This window comes from Rhinichthys klamathensis, unplaced genomic scaffold (assembly GCF_029890125.1).
Source record: "Rhinichthys klamathensis goyatoka isolate OS25496 unplaced genomic scaffold, OSU_Roscu_1.1 h1tg000119l_1, whole genome shotgun sequence".
NCBI classification, from domain to species: domain Eukaryota; kingdom Metazoa; phylum Chordata; class Actinopteri; order Cypriniformes; family Leuciscidae; genus Rhinichthys; species Rhinichthys klamathensis.
The window spans coordinates 288,419-308,161 of NW_026606656.1; the positions used below are offsets into that span (position 1 = coordinate 288,419).

The following is a 19,743-nucleotide window of genomic DNA, read 5'->3' on the forward strand; positions in this document are numbered from 1 at the left end:
GACTTTCCAAACACATATGACTTTCTTCTGTGGAACATAGATAATATTTTGAAGAAAGCCCATTTACTTACACTGTATGAAAAAACCCCCAAGACATTTCTCAAGATATCTTTTATGCTCCACAGAAGAAACTCGTAGTTTTGAAATGACAAAAGGATGAGCCAAAGACAGAACTATCCTTTTCAGAAAGAAGTTAAAGGAATATTTCACCCAGAAATAGTTCAGATAATTTCCAAACCCTCATGTTGCTCCAAACCTGTATGACTTTCTTTTTTCCAACAAACTAATCCAATCTGCTCTTTTTCATACAAAAAATATGGACAGAGACCAATGGCTGACGAGAAGAAAGGGCATAAAAGCACCTTAAAATCAGTATTCTGAAAAAAATACAATAGCTTTACGTGACAGATAAATTAATGTACCGGCTGTTTTAATTATATAGAAAAGAGCAGCTTAAACAGGCAGCAAAATTTCTTTCTTTTTTTTTTGCGTTTCATGAAAAACAGCTAGAAAGTCATGGGTGTTGAACAACATGAGATATTAAATAACACTTTACAATAATGCTTTGTGTGTTAATACAATAGCTAGCATGAACTAACAATTAACTCTTTTGAAGCTTTTATCTTGGTTAATATTAATTTCTACATTTAGAATTTGAATTTTAGAATGTTAATTTCTACAACATTTCAAGTTGTAGGCTATAAATTAACAATATATTACCACAAACAAATGAATTGACAATGAACAATAGTATATTTATAAACTGACATTAACCTTGATTAATAAATACTGTAAAAATTGTTAGTTCATAATACCAAATGTATATTAACAAACTGAACATCAATGTAAAATGTACTGAATTTATTCATTTTTTAATCAGTTTAAGATCTGATTCACTGGAAAGCAGAAAATGTATATTTAGCCATCTACAACCTATCCAGATCACGTGATTCCTCAAACCATCAAGTCTGATTTTATACTTTTCTTTTTGCACTCATCCATAAAACATAAACGCTACTGTAAGCAGCCACACGTAGGGACTTCTCCATCAACATTTAATTTGCTCCTTTTTTTGTCTGTTGCTTTTTTGTGAAAGAAAACCAAAACAAAACGTTAATTCTACAAACTAACAGACATGGTTGTTTTCATCTCATGAAAGTTGCTATTTCAAACCAAAAGAAGAGATTTTTTTTTTTGACTGGAAGCGGTGCATACGACTTCAAAGTCTTTGATGGGGTTTTCGTCATATCCCCGGTGTGGGAGGGGAAGGAGGGAGAGAGAGGAGGAAATGAGGAGGAAAGTTATAGCTAGTCAGGCGTCACTTGATCTCCTCCTTTCCTCAACGAGTCTCACAACACACATAAGTTGACAAAATAAAGGTTCAAGAGATGTAAACTAGGATACTGCCATTCCAAACAGTTGTCCTGCTGCAGCGGTCAGTGTGTGTCCATGGACCTCACGGTTTATATCATTCATCCTTCTGTCTTCTTCCCCCTAGTTGCCGACTGTCCGTCCCAGCACTCCGCCGTCCTCCTTGGCTGGTAGTGGAGGGTTTGATGCTGGTCCTTTTATTCCTGAAACCTTTTATGTCCTTAAAATTGACTGAGAATGAATCTGTCAATTTATAAGTCAGATTTGCTTCACGTTGGAGTCCGGGGTCGACAGAAGCGGTCTCGATAAACCACGCTCAGAATTCACCTCAGGGAACACCAAGCAAAATACATAATCTGGGACTGCACTACGTTAAAACAGTCAGAAATGGAATGAAAAGTAAGACGATCTCTATCTACGCTATGTTTGTCTACAGGCAGGATCCAGCGGTACTGTGGTAGTAGTCGTAATGAACTCTGCGAGCCTACAGCACGTGTCCATCTCTTCATGTGAGCGATGAGAGGTTGTGAACATTTAAGGTGAGTCAATGTGGCTGTCAAAAGCCCATGCTGAGAGAATCGAGATGCGATGGCCAGTCGATGTCGCTGGAAACGTAAAAAAGCCAACAGTGAAGAGTAGGTTCAACGTAGCTGGGGTTGTCATGAACAGTAGCAAGATCCTGTAATAGATCTCCAATTCATATCAATAGTCAGTCGATGTATGTGCGGCTAAAAAAAAGTGGGAGTTCATGAAGTAAGGGGGAACATGTGCAGATTTGTAAAGCATTTATATATTTAAAAAAAAAAAACGTGTCCCATCGACAGCGTTTCTCAGACCGAGTCCTTTCTGTTGAGTCTTGAGTCTCTGGTTTGTGCTTTTTCAGCATGCTTACAGACAAGTGCTGCCTCCTAGTGGCTGGTGTGGAGCAGGCGCTGCTTGCGGCTGGGGAGGGGAAGAGTAACAATGACACACCTCAGACGTGTTGAACTGGCCGAATGCCTGTGCACACTAGCGTTATAGGGTCGTGGGACGGATATGTAAGAATAAAACACCAGTGAGATAAAGAAAGAGTTTAGAATATATATATACGTATACATGTATATCTATATATAGAGATAGCGAGAGAGAGAGACAGAGAGAATATAAAGTGATGGTCAGAAACTGGTGCACTGGTTTTGGTATTCTGAATTTGGCTGTGGTTGATCTTCAGGGGTAGAGGGTTGGGGGAATTGGACATGCAGAAGCCATCCCTTGGCCTTAGCTCCCGTAGTGCATGGTGTTGCTGGGGATGGCCATAGGAGATGCCATGGAGATAGCTGGGCCGCCCATGGTGAACTGGTTGGTAACGGGGTAATGAGGACTGCTGCTGCTGGGACCCTGCTGGGCAGTTGTGGCCCCTGAGAAGAAATAAAAGCAATAAGCAACATTGCATCCTTTGCATTTATGAAGACTTGGCATCCAAGAAAGTCCAAAGTAGGCCTGCTGCGATAGTCGGTGTTACCGGTGGGCGGCATTCGTTCTGATTTTTTATAGTAATAAAAATCATTCAGTTCAGTTAGAGAACAGACACTACAATTAAAAACTGAACGTGTCTGCTCAATGCAGCCTGAACCGAACGAGAGCCGCGGCAGGAGACGGATTTGATTTATCACGAGTAAGGAGCTGACTGACAAGACGATGGCAGAATATATTTGGTTTCAAAGAGAAATGTAAAATCGCCTATTTGGCAATATTTTGGATTTAAACCCAATGCTAATAGGGAACCTGCAAAGGCTTTTTTCGAATTATGTAAGATCCTTAAAGTCCCTGTAAAGTCAAAATGAAGTATGTGTTCTGAGTTTGTCATATCACAGAAAAATGTGTTATTAGACACCCAGCCAAATTTGAATGATAAAAAAATCCGGCAAGTACATAAAATAAGCTATCAAAATCTTGAACAAATGAGCAGTAGTCTCTGCTCTCAAACGCTGGGGGCGTGTCCGTTGGCTGCGCTGAAACCACGCCCACTCGTGGTAAAGCTGCCGTCACCACAATCAACTGTCACCCGCTACAGACGGAATGGATGCTCCTAGCAGCTTATTAGGTTAATTATAACATAAGCGCACAAGGCAACTTACACTCATTGGTGGGCACGCACTGCCGATGAGGTCACCAGTTGTCGGCGCGACGGGACGATGAAGGCTGAGGCGGGAGATAGTCGTTTCTGCCCCATTCACCAGTAACAGCGGATTATCAGTGAATCCCAGTTGTCTCCAACGAAAGTTTATACAACTATCCCATGTAAAATGATCACTTACAGAGGCGGGTTTTGGTGGTGATCCTCAGCTCTCCATCAAGGTGGCTCTTCACAAAATTAATCCACCTCTTCTTGATGTGATCGTATTTAGGAAATTTAAATAAGGACACCGACCTGTTTTGTACGTGATCGCATCCAGGTAGTACGCATTTCCGTGACGAAGACATAGCTAACTAGCAAACTGTAAGCTGTAGTAACTAACTAATAATACTGACAGTAACTCGCGATTGAGCGGAAAACTGATGCGAATGTGCTCTATTTATATTGTTAGGGGAGCGGCCAGCCTCAGGGGCTCCAGTGCGTCATCAGGTAGGGGCGAGGAGCTCAGGCACTCCAGTGCGTCATCGGGTACCCTTTTAGCCCCGTCCAAAAAATCCGTAAAATATCAATGGTGAAAAACTGTTTAACGGTCTAACTCCACAATTCAGTACTTCACAGTTCAGTCTTTGTAATGTGTTTTAGCAATACATTTCTAATATTTATAATGTGTTTAGAATTTTTTTTTTAAATTGCCTTTACAGGGACTTGAAAAAAACACACAAAAAAACCCAAAAGAAAACCTAATTGGAACAGCGGACTGGAATAGAATGAAGTAGATAGTTGCTTTTTAACTTAAAGTCTCTGTAAAGGCAATTCTAAAAAAAAAATTCTAAACACATTCTAAATGTTAGAAATGTATTGCTAAAATACTTTAACGTGAGGCCCTGTGCGGTCGCACAGCCCTTGCGTCGGTCCTGCCAGTAGCATATAGCATTAGCTCCTTAACCTGAGCTAACTTGATCACATTGAGCTGGGTGGCATGGTGGTTTCAGCAACCAGGCACCTCAGCTCCACCACGTTCCGCCTCTTTGCCCATTTTCTGTTATCCAGGAGTGACGCACAGCCAAGATGGTGACGGCCGGCTCCGCCCACTTTTGGCTTCAAAGACTGTGAAGTACTGAATTGTGGAGTTAGACCGTTAAACAGTTTTTCACCATTGCTGTGTTTAGGATTTTTTGCCTACTACTGTCCACCCCAACTGTCGATGACGCACTGGAGCCCCTGAGGCTGGCCCCTCCCATAACAATATAACTAGAGCACATTCGCATCAGTTCGCCGCTCAATCGCGAGTTACTGTCAGTACTATTAGTTAATACAGCCTACAGTTTGCTAGCTAGCTATGCCTTCATCACGGAAATGCGTATTAACTGGATGCCATCACTTAAAAAACAGATCAGTGTCCTTATTTAAATTTCCGAAAAAAACGATCATATCAAGAAGAGGTGGATTAATTTTGTGAAGAGCCACCTTGATGGAGAGCTGAGGATCACCACCAGCACCCGCCTCTGTAGTGATCATTTTACACAGGATAGTTTTGTAAACTTTCGTCGGAGACAACTGGGATTCACTGATAATCCGCCGTTACTGGTGAATGGGGCCGAACCGACTATCTCCCGCCTCAGCCTTCACCCTCCAGTGGTTTCAGCGCAGCGCAGCCATTCAAATTTGGCTGGGTGGCTAATAACAAATTTTTTCTGTGGTGTGACAAACTCAGAACACATACTTACTTTTGACTTTACAGGGACTTTAACATGGCATCTCGAAAAAACAACCCTCATGGTTTGAGAATGGATACAATACACTCACCTAAAGGATTATAAGGAACACCTGTTCAATTTCTCATTAATGCAATTATCTAATCAATCACATGGCAGTTGCTTCAATGCATTTAGGGGTGTGGTCCTGGTCAAGACAATCTCCTGAACTCCAAACTGAATGTCAGAATGGGAAAGAAAGGTGATTTAAGCAATTTTGAGCGTGGCATGGTTGTTGGTGCCAGACGGGCCGGTCTGAGTATTTCACAATCTGCTCAGTTACTGGGATTTTCACGCACAACCATTTCTAGGGTTTACAAAGAATGGTGTGAAAAGGGAAAAACATCCAGTATGCGGCAGTCCTGTGGGAGAAAATGCCTTGTTGATGCTAGAGGTCAGAGGAGAATGGGCCGACTGATTCAAGCTGATAGAAGAGCAACTTTGACTGAAATAACCATTCGTTACAACCGAGGTATGCAGCAAAGCATTTGTGAAGCCACAACACGCACAACCTTGAGGCGGATGGGCTACAACAGCAGAAGACCCCACCGGGTACCACTCATCTCCACTACAAATAGGAAAAAGAGGCTACAATTTGCAAGAGCTCACCAAAATTGGACAGTTGAAGACTGGAAAAATGTTGGCTGGTCTGATGAGTCTCGATTTCTGTTGAGACATTCAGATGGTAGAGTCAGAATTTAGCGTAAACAGAATGAGAACATGGATCCATCATGCCTTGTTACCACTGTGCAGGCTGGTGGTGGTGGTGTAATGGTGTGGGGGATGTTTTCTTGGCACACTTTAGGCCCCTTAGTGCCAATTGGGCATCGTTTAAATGCCACGGCCTACCTGAGCATTGTTTCTGATCATGTACATCCCTTTATGGCCACCATGTACCCATCCTCTGATGGCTACTTCCAGCAGGATAATGCACCATGTCACAAATTGGTTTCTTGAACATGACAATGAGTTCACTGTACTAAAATTGCCCCCACAGTCACCAGATCTCAACCCAATAAAGCATCTTTGGGATGTGGTGGAACGGGAGCTTCGTGCCCTGGATGCATCCCACAAATCTCCATCAACTGCAAGATGCTATCCTATCAATACCAACATTTCTAAAGAATGCTTTCATCACCTTGTTTAATCAATGTCACGTAGAATTAAGGCAGTTCTGAAGGCGAAAGGGGGTCAAACACAGTATTAGTATGGTGTTCCTAATAATCCTTTAGGTGAGTGTATATCCATCTGCAGGCACTCAGCACACAACACACTTTTTATACTGTAAAAGCCTAGTCTGATCACACCAAGAACAAATGTTCAGTGCAACATAATATTAAAATGAAACCATTTGAATTTTTTTGGTTCACTTCGTGAGGGGAAAAAAAATTCCAAAATAAAAATTCTGTCATCATTCACTCATCAGTCGTTCCAAACCCACACAACAAATGTTAATCTTTAGTCGAACACAAATGAAGATATTTTTAATATTCTTTCATCATCACAGGAGATCAAACCAATGAGGTTTCTTCTCATGCATGAAACATCAACATCTCGCACATCAAGCGATGATCAATGTTAATAACACAAATGAAATCGGTTCATTATATAAAGCGTGTCATGTCTCTTTAGAAGACTTTGATTGAACCACTCAATTCATATAGATTACTTTTACAATGTCTATGTAATTAACTGTGAAATTTTTGGTTGCATGGACTTTCAATGAATGGACAAAAATATCTTCATTTGTGTTCAGAAAATGAACAAAAGTCTTTTTTTGTTTTGTTTGATACAACACGGTGAGTAAATTAAAGAATTATCCTTTCTGGATGAACTATCACTTTAATCTGTAAAAGTGCAGGTCTTGTTTAACTCTGTGAGGACATTAAGAGAAGCGACACTCACCCTGGACAATTCCGGTGCTCATTATAGAGCCCATTCTGGAGTGAGTGTGGTTCACAATCCCCGTGTTCACTGATGGGAAAAAAAAGACAAGACACCTCTCTTCAATTTACACACACTGAAAATGTGATTAACAAGAAACACATGAACACTTGACATGAAGCTGAAGGAGTCTGACTGTAATGTAGTATAGAAAATCTTAATCAAACTTTAGTACTGTTGTGTAGAAAACCTTTCAATAACAATTAAATTTATTGTCATGTAAAGGGTTTTAGAAGAGATACATAATATAAACATGTAATGCATTAAAGGGGTCATATCATACATTTATTTTTTTCCCTGATGTCCAATCTGTTTTCTGCACCAAAGATGTTTTAATGGCCATATTAAACCCTCTCCCAACCATTATTATATAATAAGCTATACATTACATAATAATCTCTTGTCTCAAATGATCACGTAAAGATCAAAATGTGATCCTTCATAATGTGGCCCCTTTAATATCGCAATTTTTTTTTCAGCCTTTGGTTCATAAAGGGATCGTTCAACCAAAAATTAAAAATCTGTCATTTACTCAACCTCATATTGTTCCAAACCATTCCTTTCATCCTCATAATATAGCTGAATATTTTTTAATATTCACTCATCATTTTTGTCCATCCACTGAAGTATTTAAGTTTTTGGTAGTGTGCAAAAAGACACCTGGAACCAGCTAATCAAGCTCTTACCAGGCATACTAGAAACTTGTAGGTGTGTTGAGGTAAGCTAAACTCTGCAGGACAGTGGCCCTCCATGAGCAGGTTTGGAAACCCCTGCTTTATATAATGAACAGATTAAATTTAAGTTTTAATCATATATAAACATTGATTGATCAACACGCATAGAGAGCATCAAATATGGTAAACACAGAAGCTCAAACTTGCTAGATGCGTGAGAACCAATGCGGTCTGAGCTTCTGGATTACTTTTACCATGTCTTTCTGTAGCGTGGAAATTTTGGTTGCATGGATTTGATGATGAGAGAATATTACAAATATCTTTATTTGTGTTTCAAAGATGAACTAAAGTTAAGGATTTGGAGAGACAGAATTTTCATTTTTGGGTGAATGGTATCTTTAATTGAACCACACCAGAGAACATTTCACTCCACATATGTGTGTATGTGTGAGTGTGTGTCTGTAAATATCCATACGTGCATGCGTGTCTGTACCAAGGGGGATGAGATTGTTGTGGGACACTGTTGTCCCACTGCCACCGATGACAGTGCTGAGATCATAAGCTGTAGGCATCCCTGACAGAAACAGCACAATTTGAGTGACATTACTCCAGTTATGCAAAAGCAGTTGAATGGGAGGAATTGTGGCCAACTACTGTAAATGTGAAAAGAAGTCAATGATTGTGTAAGAGCTACCTGACACAGCCATGCCTTGGCTCATGCTATAGGTCCCCCCAGTGTTCCACATGTTCTCTGAGGGGGAGGAATAGTGTGAGCCTGGAGGTGGGGTGGGTGTTGTGCCCGTGTACCTGCAGAACACAGCAAAGCGTAAGCAACACACATTTCAGACATCCTCTTATCGGTTTCCAAAGTGATGCGTCCTCTCACCGGAAGAAGGGGTTCTTGAGATCAAGTAGATTACTGGACTTGGAGCCTGTCTGGTCCACTTGAGCAACAATACTAATGTCATAGCTTTGTCTGGGAGGAATTGGAAACAAATGAGAGAGTTAACCACCTAACGTTAACGACCTAAGGGGTAACACAAAGAATTATGTGTGCTCACCTCTTGTTGGCGATTAAAAGTGCAGTGCCTGACATTGTGTCCCCTGCCTTGGCAAAGAGAGGTGACTGCAGCAGACAGCGCACCTGGTACCAGTGAGTGAGGGGTTCGGTGGGGGCCGTAGAGAGCCACACAGTCATCCTGTACAGAGAGACAGCACAAGTTCATACCCGGTTACTCAATACTCGGATTACAAAACATAAAAATTAGTGCTGTCAAACGATTAAAATATTTAATCGCGATTAATCGCATTAATGTCATAGTTAACTCGCGATTAATCGCATTTAATCACACATTTTTATCTATTCTAAATGTCTCTTGATTTCTTTTTGTCCCATTATTTTTTTCTCATTTTAATGCTCTTATCAACATGGAAAAGTGGATCGGCTTGCTTTGTGCAAATGTTTTTTATTGAAAACAATATTGGCATATAATGTTCAATTCCACACTAAAACATTATCACTTGGAGCAAATAATCTCTCTCACACAATGTAACACTGTCCATCAATAAAAGGGTGAAAGAAATACTGACGAGGTCCTGATATTGACGAGGGGGCGGAGAATTCGCATCAGCTGTGTGCGTGTGTGTGTGTGTGTGTGTGTGTGCTGGCCATCATCAAGTGGTATTCAGACTGGACGTGCTGCGATGATGATCAGTTCACAACGACAAAACGCACAGATCACTTTGGTCTTGTCAATGGAACCATTTGGCAACTTTTTAAAAGTAAACTTTCCATTCAGAATCTTATTGGCATCCATTTCGGCGTCTCGCGCTCGTCATCCACTCAAAACTGGACGTTTTGAACGTTCCTATAACATTCAGAAATAACGTTTTTATAACTTAATGGGAACGTTATGAAAACGTTCTTATAACCCAAAATTGTTAGCTGGGGAAGAGGAGAGATTCGCGATTGCACTGAACACGTTTTAAGTGCAGGCATGTTCTCTGAGCGAGCCCAGAGAAAATTCTTACAAGAGCAGCGTGTATCTGAGAGCGCGCGACTCGAGCAGAGGGATTCGTGCTCGGCACATTATATTCCGCGCGCGAGCAGAGAGATTCGCGCTCGCGCATCCGGCTCGCAAGCCCAAACAAGTGTGTGCAGCGTGCCTGTTGTTTTGTTTCAGGTCTAGCTAGATCCGCTTGCGCTTTCAAAACGTCCTCGCGCGGCCCAAGCCATTGAAATGAATGGGTTTCATAGCGTAGCGCCGCGCGTGTCGTCCTGTTGCAAAAGCATGTGAAAAAAAACCTACAAAGTTTGCTATGCCAAAAAGACCGTTAATCGCGCGATAAAAAAATTAACGCCGTTAAAATGGGTTTGCGTTAACGCCGTTAATAACGCGTTTAACTGACAGCCCTAATAAAAATAAATAAAAAATCCCCCTCACATACAAATTTCACAAACATGATCAGTACTATAGGAGTACTATAGCTTTTTAAAGATAAGTGTTGCATAAATAAAATAAAAACAAAACAGCAGTTAATATTATACAAGATGTTTTACATTAACATGATAACAATTCTAAAAACTTTTCTGGTAAGATCTCACTAAACAAGTCTTTAAGCTTACTACATAAAACATGTTGTCTATGTGCATTAAAAGTGGGACAGTCCAATAAAATATTTAATGGAAAGAGGGGTGACTCAAGTGTGAAATCACTGTAAAGAGAATGTTTCGGAACATACGCTGATCCAATGAATGCGACATCAAACCAAAAAGCCAGCCCATGTACAAGCCCTGAATGCATCATGTGGAATTTGAAGGGGATTTCTATCCTGGGAAGAGCAAGAAATGAATATATTAAAACATTTGACAGGCCAACACGCTTCTTTTATACCATATTTTAAAATAAAAAGGCTGCATTTAAATGCAATATAATTATGCATTTGGTGGACCCATACTTGTAAAGATCGTCTTCTTTAGCTTCTAAAAAGTTGACCGTATATTTCACTGATTTGGCCATAAGGATCCTGATATCAAAAGTGTCCTGAAAGAAATGAGAGAATAAATGAGAGGTGGCAAGACATCCCAATATAACACTCATTTTTGCATGCGGAGGACGAAGACACGGGTCAAATCAAACGGGACGACATGCTGTGAGGCCTCTTGTCAAGGACTGAGCCACAGTAAATCAGTCTCAGTCCTAGCTCAGAGGGCTCTCCCGCCACAGCCTGAACTCTGGAGGATGCTAAAACAGCACCCCCTAGAGCCAGACCACAGCAGGTCACTGTCCCAGCAGTGTAACACCATTACAGACACAACAAATGCCTGAACAGCTGACTACTGCTGGATATAAACCATACACACAGACGACTGAAAACCGAGCACACAATCGACAAGTTAAATTGGCCTCACAAGGGCACGAAAGTGGAAAAAGTAGCTTTGATGGATTTCAAAACACTGAGGATCCTAGATGAAAATCAACAACTAGAATTACATGCTTTTTTGTTCACAAAGACATGCTTCATAAACCTTCCTTGATGGATATAAATGTATTGCATACCCCCTGACCACAGACAAACAGTGAGCTCAGAATCCTCGACCAGCCTTTCATCACGGGCACAAAGGCAAGCATGCATACTTCCCCGTGTCCATCATGAAACTACCATGGATACATTTTCCTAATCCATGAAGCATGCTGCCTTGCCTTTCTCCATTTCCTAGAAACATCCTCACTGTTCTCATTTGGGCTCAAGTACGTAACTCAATCCTGTCCGTATTTACCCTCAAGCCCTCTATAGCCAGCAATGAGACAAATCTCCAGTTACCTTCATACCTCACACACTATTTATCAGTATACTCTTTCCTCTGAAGGCACAAACACAAGCTAATGTGTTTTTATGGCTTTCTGCTTTATGAACTTTCCAAACCGTGGCTAACTCTAAAAAGCTAGCATGTACTTACGAATTAACTAGCATACACCCAATCTGCAAGTCATTCCCTCCCAGTTCTCACCACAATAGGCTGTCTGAAGTATTCATCAACCGCAGCTCCTCTCAGCGCAGACAAATCCACCCCATGGAAAGATGGCTGGTACCTGAAAGACAGGAAATTTCAGTTTTTCAAGTATAAACAAAAGAAATCTTCCAGTTATGTCTTAGTCATCTGCTACTATCTCTGTTTATTTACACTTTGAGTCTATCATTTGACATCTGCTACCCGTTACATGACTGCCTGCTTATTTACTAACACTCATTGTTCATTGTGCATCTTTTGTCCCTCCCTTATCCTCCTATGTCCTTATCCTCTTTTTAAAAAACTCACCAGAAATTGGCCTTCGTAAACTGCTCCATGTAAAGCTGCTCATCTGTGAAAGGAGCGAGGTGAACGTCTCCAAGGGTTGGAAACATTTTGCCTGTATTGAGAACAGAGGTGTGATATGTACAAATATTGATGAAATAGTAGGGGGGTCTAACGGTATATGCATTCATACCGAAAATTTCCCAGTAAGGGTCTTATGGTGCCGCATGTATGTGTACCAAACAAATACAGTGTTGTTTTAACCACTGCACATGCAGAAGTTCTCTGTGTGGGCGTTTAAAAATGTTGAGTTTACCCCCAAAACGGGAAAATATAGTTTATTTTCGATATACAGTGATGTTGCGAACACATCTGAAAAATAACGAAGGACACAGAGAGCTGCTGCCAGTTAAGTGCAAGCTGTCTTAAACATGAGACATACTTTATATTAAGCGCTTCAAACTAAATCATAAACCTGCATGGTTTGCCCTACTGTCAGATGCATGCGTTTAATACGATTTTGATGCGTAGTCCTCAGTCCACAAATTGAATCTTACGGTAGTATAGTTACTTGTACATGCTAGCGCACGTATGCGTGTCAAATAAAAGGACCCGATTAGAATCGGAGTGCAATAATTCTAACCTTATTCTAAAATATTTTGGATCCAAAAGTGTCAGCACTTCAAACCCACCGAATTACAACAGCACCATAAACTGCATTGTGTGTTGCTGCCATTTGTTCAGTAAACCACTGATTAATAATTAAAAAAACATGTTATTTTTCCACCTGTTGTACCGAAAGCATATCTAAACATCATTTTTGTGTACCGTTACACACCGTTATGACCTAAGCACATGTTAATCTTTTGTTGATTGGTTCTTTTTACTGAATAAACCTTTTCCTCTTACCGCTAGGCTTGAGGAATTTCTTGGCATGTAGATAGCTCTCCAGCATCCTTTCGTTGAACAACATGTAGCCCATGGGTTCAGAGATAATAATGTCAACCTGCTCGGGTAGGGACACTTCCTCCACTTTCCCAGGAATCACCACAACACGCTCTGACAACCTGTTGCTGTTCACAAGAACCTGTGGACGCACAATTATTAGCACTACTATTACTACTTAGAATGACTTTCGATTAGTCAAGGTCAAAGGCAATCTTACAACCTCCTAGGGTTGTAACTTGTATCGATATCGAAATTGTAGGAATTTTTGGAAAGAAATTAATAGCAACGATGCATTAAATAGATACAATAATTAAATAATAAAAGTGACAGTAAAGACATGTTACAAAATATTTTTTCTTTCAAATAAAAATAAATAATAAATAAATCATTTGCTATTTATCAAAACATCCTTAAATGTATCATGGTTTCCACAAAAATATTAATCGGGTATTAACTGGTTTCAGCATTGATAAGAATTCAGCTTTGTCAAGAGACTTATTTCCGTAAAAAACATCACCGACCTTAAACTTTTGAATGGTAGTGTTTGTTAGTGATAGAGAAATCTGTATGTCATACCTCTGCATGTTGAGCCATGGTGCTGGCCTCCACAGCATAAACTTTACGGGCACCAGCCTGAGCTGCGAAAAATGATAGAATTCCAGAGCCACAACCTACATCCAGCACCACCTGAGACAAGCAGGACACAAGACGGAGGAATGAGAACAAGAATCAATGCATTCAGATAATAATGCATTCAGAGAAGCATTCACAAAGGAATAACCTTTATTAAATGGACTCAAGTGTTTTACCTAATTGTAATAAGTCAACTGTTCCAGTTTTAGATATTTAGGTCTGGATAACATTACATCTAAAAGTCAAGGTCATGACAGCCAAAATGTTCAATAGCCAACACATTTTTTTTTTAAAGAGAACAAGAAATGCTACGGTAAGCTCAGAGAAAGCAGTTCTGAAACTACTGAACTCCATGCCAAGTCCTTTTAAAGCAGTAATGAATTGAGAAAATCACATTTTCCATGATCTTTTGACATGTAAGAGGTCATTATACTATAAAAATATCCTTTACGTTTCAGAACTCAAAATTTCCTTGTTAGCCCAAAAATAGCTTTTATTGAAACCAAGCTCTTGTTCCAGATTTTGTCACAGAGTGACATAAGAGTGCGACTAAAGACCGCCTCTGCAGAAGAAAATCAATGCCTACGTCTACATCACATCTTTGACCCAGCTCACAGGTGCGTTAGTGAGATTAGAAGGAGAGAAGAGAGATACAGGATCACCGGACTAAAAATAACATCACCTTCCAAAGGATCCTAATACTAGGAAAGTGGTTATTTATTATGTGATTGTGACTGTCTCAGTAGAGCATTATTTGTTTGTTCGGAACATTTCATTGTGGATTCTTTAGTAAATCAGTCGCAATTTCAGTGATGACTTTTACTGTAAGATATGAACCCAACAGAAATGCGACAAGTAACTAACTGTGTTAAATTCCAATGCCTGATCTGTGACCAGTGATTTCTAATTATGTAATGATTAATGTACAGTCAGACGTTCTTTGTCTTAAAATCGCTTATTGCCGTTTATGCGTCAGTAAATCAAGCCAGTGAATAAACGATCAACTTCACATTGTTTCTCTTAGTAGCATGAAAACAATCTGTTATTTAAATTATATACAGAAAGTGATCAAAGAACACTCAATCACAGCGCAAGTTTATCAGTGATGGATTCTGGTTCTGGACTCTCGCCAAAACTCCCGTTTTAATCAATGGCGCTGTCTACACTGCACAATGAATCTCTTACTGTATTCACATCGTGTTTACACTATCAGTTATGATGAAAGCATTCGTGAGAGTGCAGAAATAGAGTTGCTATGATGAGATCACTGCATTCACACAATCAACAGACTGTCTATCATCGGCTAATGCTCGTTTCTGCAACCTTTCATGCGACGGGAGTAGATCTAAATATAATGCTGTAATCAACACTTTTCACAATTAGTTAATCTTGACAGCTGTAATAGTAAAAACGTAGTAAAAAGATTTCGAGAGAGTTCCACATGTAATATTTATTTCATATGCAAAGATGTTAAACAATCATGAGTGGGCATTTACACTAAAGTCTCACAGCAGACACCCCCCTTTCCAACAGGATGGTCAAATCAGAAGTGCTAAAGTATAAAATGGGCTTTTATTTCTAAATTATGACAATATTTGGTCTAAAAAAATAATATTAGGAGGGTACCCATGCCCATATGATGACTCCAATGATATGCCTACCCTCCCTTGTACCACTCAAATCTCACTGCTGACATTAGGTACCGGTATGTCAACTTTCCACAGGGATTGAAACATCAAGTCCTATTAGCTCTATCTATATACTAACATTATAACTGCACCTCAGAACACATTATACATAAAAAAAGTTCATGACCCCTCCCTTTAACAGTACAAAGAGAGAAATAACAGTACTTTATCCTTGAAGTCTGTATGATTCTGGAGGATGGCTCGTTGATATGTTCCAGTTCGCACGTAATCCTGCATCATGTTTTGTTGCTGAGAGAGGTAGCCATAAAACTGAGAGAGAATAAAAATGAAAGACATTCAGAACATGTCTCTTCTGTTGATGCTGGACCATTAGAATAAAAAAGAACTTTAGAGATTAAATGGTAGTCTGGATTCCTGTTATAACTCATTTAAAATGATCTCTTAAGGTTTTAAGATGAGTAAGAACAGGTTCATCAAATGTCACCTTTGCATATGCATGTCGATTTGTGGCAAAACAAACCTGAAAATACTGTACAGCTGAGGACTCCTCCGTCCTCTCACTGAAGACCGAACGTTCGCCCCTGTGTCCACGGCAATTCTTCAGGAGGTTATAGAATGACGAGAAATCTGGCAAACACAACAACAGTGGACACATTAGGAGATGACATGCTTCATAGCACCATCTCTTTATTCAGGGTTGCCTATAATCATTTAAATGAGTTTGTACACTATGAGTGACTGCAGCTGTGCTTGTCTGAATGTCTCAGCGAACTGATAAATCACCGTAAAGGGTGATTCGCTTGTAAAAGGAGGTGAACTTTACCTGCTGGAGATGCAAACTGCAGGAGGACACTGTTACAGCCCAGAGTAATGATGAAGGACTGCTTCCCAACACGACTGCATTCTGTCTCCCTTGATACTGAACACTTAAAGACGCATGTCTCCTCGTCTGTGGAGAAAAGCAAAGCAATTACACGATATTAATATTCATGTATGATAATCAATTTATACTAATTCATATTAAAACAAACAGACAGTCCTGCCCAAAAAAGATCAATGTTTGATATTCATTGAAGAAAAACAGAATAAATGAGTTGACAAATGATAGATAGATAGATAGATAGATAGATAGATAGATAGATAGATAGATAGATAGATAGATAGACATTCTTCATAAACAAACAATTGTGTTCCACAGGAAAAAAAAGTCATACAGGTTTGGAACAACATGAAGGAGAGTAAATGACAGAATGTTCGCTTTTTGGGTGAACCATCGCTTTAAGATGGGTCAGTAGAAAGTTCAATTTAACAATAAAAACAACAAAATACATTTTAGCTTTATTTAAAAACTACATTAGGCTAGCTCCTTAAAGGTTACTACTACAACCTAAACAAAAATGAAGCCAAGCAAACCAAATTAGTCCTGTTCAAAGACACCCTGGCCTTCTAATCACTGCAACAGTAATCGGTAATGCCAGGGTGAGGGATTTTGTCATTTATTACCCCAGCTGTTGTAGGATTAGGTCAGGCTGTCCATAGACAGATTAGGCTAGTATTAATTTATATAATGGAGTTGAAAACAAGTAAAGTTACTCTCTCTCTCTCTCTCTACAGTAATTTAAGAAAATTACTCTGAAACAGGGGCAAGGCACTGAAGCCATGAAAATCCAAGCATTAGAACAGGAGTGGTTCTTGGCATCTACTGTTCATAACGAATGGCCTAAAAGACTGTTTACAACAAGCTAAAGAGACAACAGGTGAAACACAGTGAAAGTGAAAGAAACAAAGTGCTATACAAACATGAATTAACAAGAGTGTGGAAGAGAGGAATTAGTTCCTTAAAGTTGCACTCAACATGTTTTTATTTGCTAACATACAGTATATAGAATCAATTTATTTGGCCATTTTATTTTCCCAACCCATACTTATTCCGTCTGGAACGATGAATTTCACACAATTTGTTTTGTTTAAGCTTTGTAAAGCACCTTGAGCACTGGCTAAAAGTACAAAACAAATACATTATTAGTATCATCATTATTAACCCTGTCAATTGCACAACAAGATCGCCCATGTGACGTCAACTTTATTAATTCATCTCACACCAGTGTAAATCATTTTTATATTTCCACAAAATGTTAATTTCTTTGTGAAATGCAAAAAGAAAACCTTCAGCAGATTACCATCTCATTATACACAACAATGAATATTTAAGAGCGTAGGCTATATCTCACGTGTATGCATACAACGCGCAAAATATCCCTCTCTCATATTTAATTCTCTGAATAAACTTGGGCTTTCGACGAAAAAAATGCTGAGGGTTGAATTTGGGGATTAGAGGCATGCATTTGGGGCTCGAGGAATCAAAACTTTTAAATAGGAAATCTATGGGTTGTGGGTCACGCATCTGCTTCAGTAAGACATTCATCTCATCCACGGGACATCGGCAGCGCATGAGGCTCCAAACAAAAGCCCTGAGAACTGAATGAACAGGCGGGACACTGGAGAAAAGGAGGCGGGGGACCCGCTATTGTTCCCCGCAGAACAAAGATGAATGGCCAAACGGTGCTGCCGTAAGAAACCTCCGCGTAATTTTACATTACTTTCGCAATGTTTTCTGCACTTTGAGAAAGAGAAACACAACCGGACTGTGTTTCATGGTACAGTATAGTAAAAGTAGAGAGGTGGCGCAGAAATGCGCAATCAATCAAGTAAACTCACAGCATCCATTCAGCCCAGCATCCAACCAGGTTAAAACAATTTCAATAAACACATCAATGTTTACATAAATAAAACCAACGCAAATCATAACCAAAGAGGTTTCTGAAGAGTGATAGTATGACTCAAGGTTTAACTCAGACTGCGGCTAACTTTGTAGGCGCCAATCCACATTATCCAAATCTTTCCTTACTACCAGTTAATAAATGTCTGGAAGAAAGCCTGAATGCACAGGACATACATCTGGGGAAAAACCTCATGCACAGGACATGCATTTATATTGTATACTGTAGAAACGCACTCAGTGCTGGATTCCTGAATCTCGTGCGTATTAGCTGGGTAGCTGCTAACTATAAGCAACTTAACACAATACGAAGTGTTTACGGATGCTAACATGCTACGATCAACGTGGTTTGTGGCATACATGTTACAACCGAAGCCCTGGCTCCAGCTACTTTACATGTTTTAGAGAGCATACACGGGCACGAGAGCCGCATCTGAGGTCACAACTCAAAAGCAGCCTGTCCCTGTGATCAGGGGTTGCAACACACGCACATGCCGCACGCACATCACTCTCATTAAGCTAAGCTAGGATACACCGCTCAGCTGAGGCCGGATGCAAAGAGTTTAAAGCCAGCATCTACTCACTGTTCGAGAGGCTTATGAGAGCCGCGTCCTGGTTGGTTTTGATCTCTAGTCGCAGAGGCTGCTGCTCTGAATGTCGCTGTATGTCTCCATTGGCGTCTCCGATGGAGAGGAGGCGCACGCCTGGGAACACGGACACCGCCATCTTCGATCTGGGGAGAGTCATGCAGGCAGCTCGCAGCGGCTCAGATCTCCCCTGGAGGAGTCAATGGTCAAGATACTAGGCCTGACTTACTACTGCCTCCACATGGCCACATCTTCTTTTTTTTCTGTAGTTCAATTTAATACATGATATGTATTACTAAGAAAAAAAGCAGGAGTATTACTAATAAACATGATACAGGAAATGTGTGGCTTGGAAACCTGCTTTATTGTACAGTACGTGAAAACGATGTTATCTCTTTTAAAGTAGGACACCACAGGTGAATGAAAAAAAAAAGGATGAATCAGTCCATAGTCAGACAGCTGTTTTGTATTACATGATTTCTTTACGTTTCAAAATGCAAGACTATGTAATTTGCATACCTTTCCACAGAAATCTGAACAGTGAATAAAGCCAGGATAAAAAATTATTGTTTCATTTTGTTAACATATTAGTGATAAATGTTTCTACAGAGGGGATTTTGGAAATCTCCTTTTTTAATCACACCAGAAATCAAAAGATTTGTCAAAAGCCAGAAAAGAAATCATGTTTTTAGGAATAAAATGCTATAAATCAGGAGGATATGTACACACCCCTCTCTTCGTAATATAAAGTTTGTTTTATGTATGCTTCTGAATTGGAGATGTACTGTTATAGGTTGTATTCATATTTTAAATAATCTTTTGTTTTTATATTTTCTCTTTTCATTTTAAATGTTACTATAATTTACTAATTTAGTTTTTAGTAATTTTGTTATGTGCTTTTTACTTATTTAAATATTTCTATATAGGTTTCTTTTTTATTTACATTTTTATTCAATTCCAGTTTAGTGCTTCAAATTCAAGGCGGCATCTC

General features: G+C 39.7%; 1 protein-coding gene and 1 non-coding gene across 4 annotated transcripts; both read right to left on the minus strand.

The window, feature by feature from the left end:
- Positions 1–1,038: 1,038 nt before the first annotated feature.
- Positions 1,039–18,965, minus strand: carm1 (coactivator-associated arginine methyltransferase 1). Of its 3 annotated transcripts, none has more exons than XM_056255132.1 (16): positions 18,750–18,965; positions 16,210–16,335; positions 15,907–16,013; positions 15,591–15,695; positions 13,681–13,791; positions 13,066–13,243; positions 12,181–12,271; positions 11,872–11,953; positions 10,818–10,903; positions 10,602–10,691; positions 8,921–9,058; positions 8,746–8,835; positions 8,554–8,666; positions 8,353–8,433; positions 7,147–7,215; positions 1,039–2,768 (listed from the first exon to the last, which is right to left on the minus strand). In XM_056255132.1, the coding sequence occupies exons 1-16, from the start codon at positions 18,910–18,912 to the stop codon at positions 2,629–2,631; spliced, it is 1,770 nt and encodes a 589-aa protein (XP_056111107.1). In that variant the 5' UTR covers positions 18,913–18,965; the 3' UTR covers positions 1,039–2,628. The 3 variants fall into 3 exon arrangements, with proteins under 3 accessions (XP_056111107.1, XP_056111106.1, XP_056111108.1); XM_056255131.1 differs by having other exon boundaries at positions 8,335–8,433; XM_056255133.1 differs by lacking the exon at positions 7,147–7,215.
- LOC130088494 (small nucleolar RNA SNORA74) lies at positions 11,010–11,207 on the minus strand. The gene has a single exon (XR_008807474.1). It is a non-coding gene; the product is annotated as a small nucleolar RNA SNORA74 (small nucleolar RNA).
- Positions 18,966–19,743: the final 778 nt, after the last annotated feature.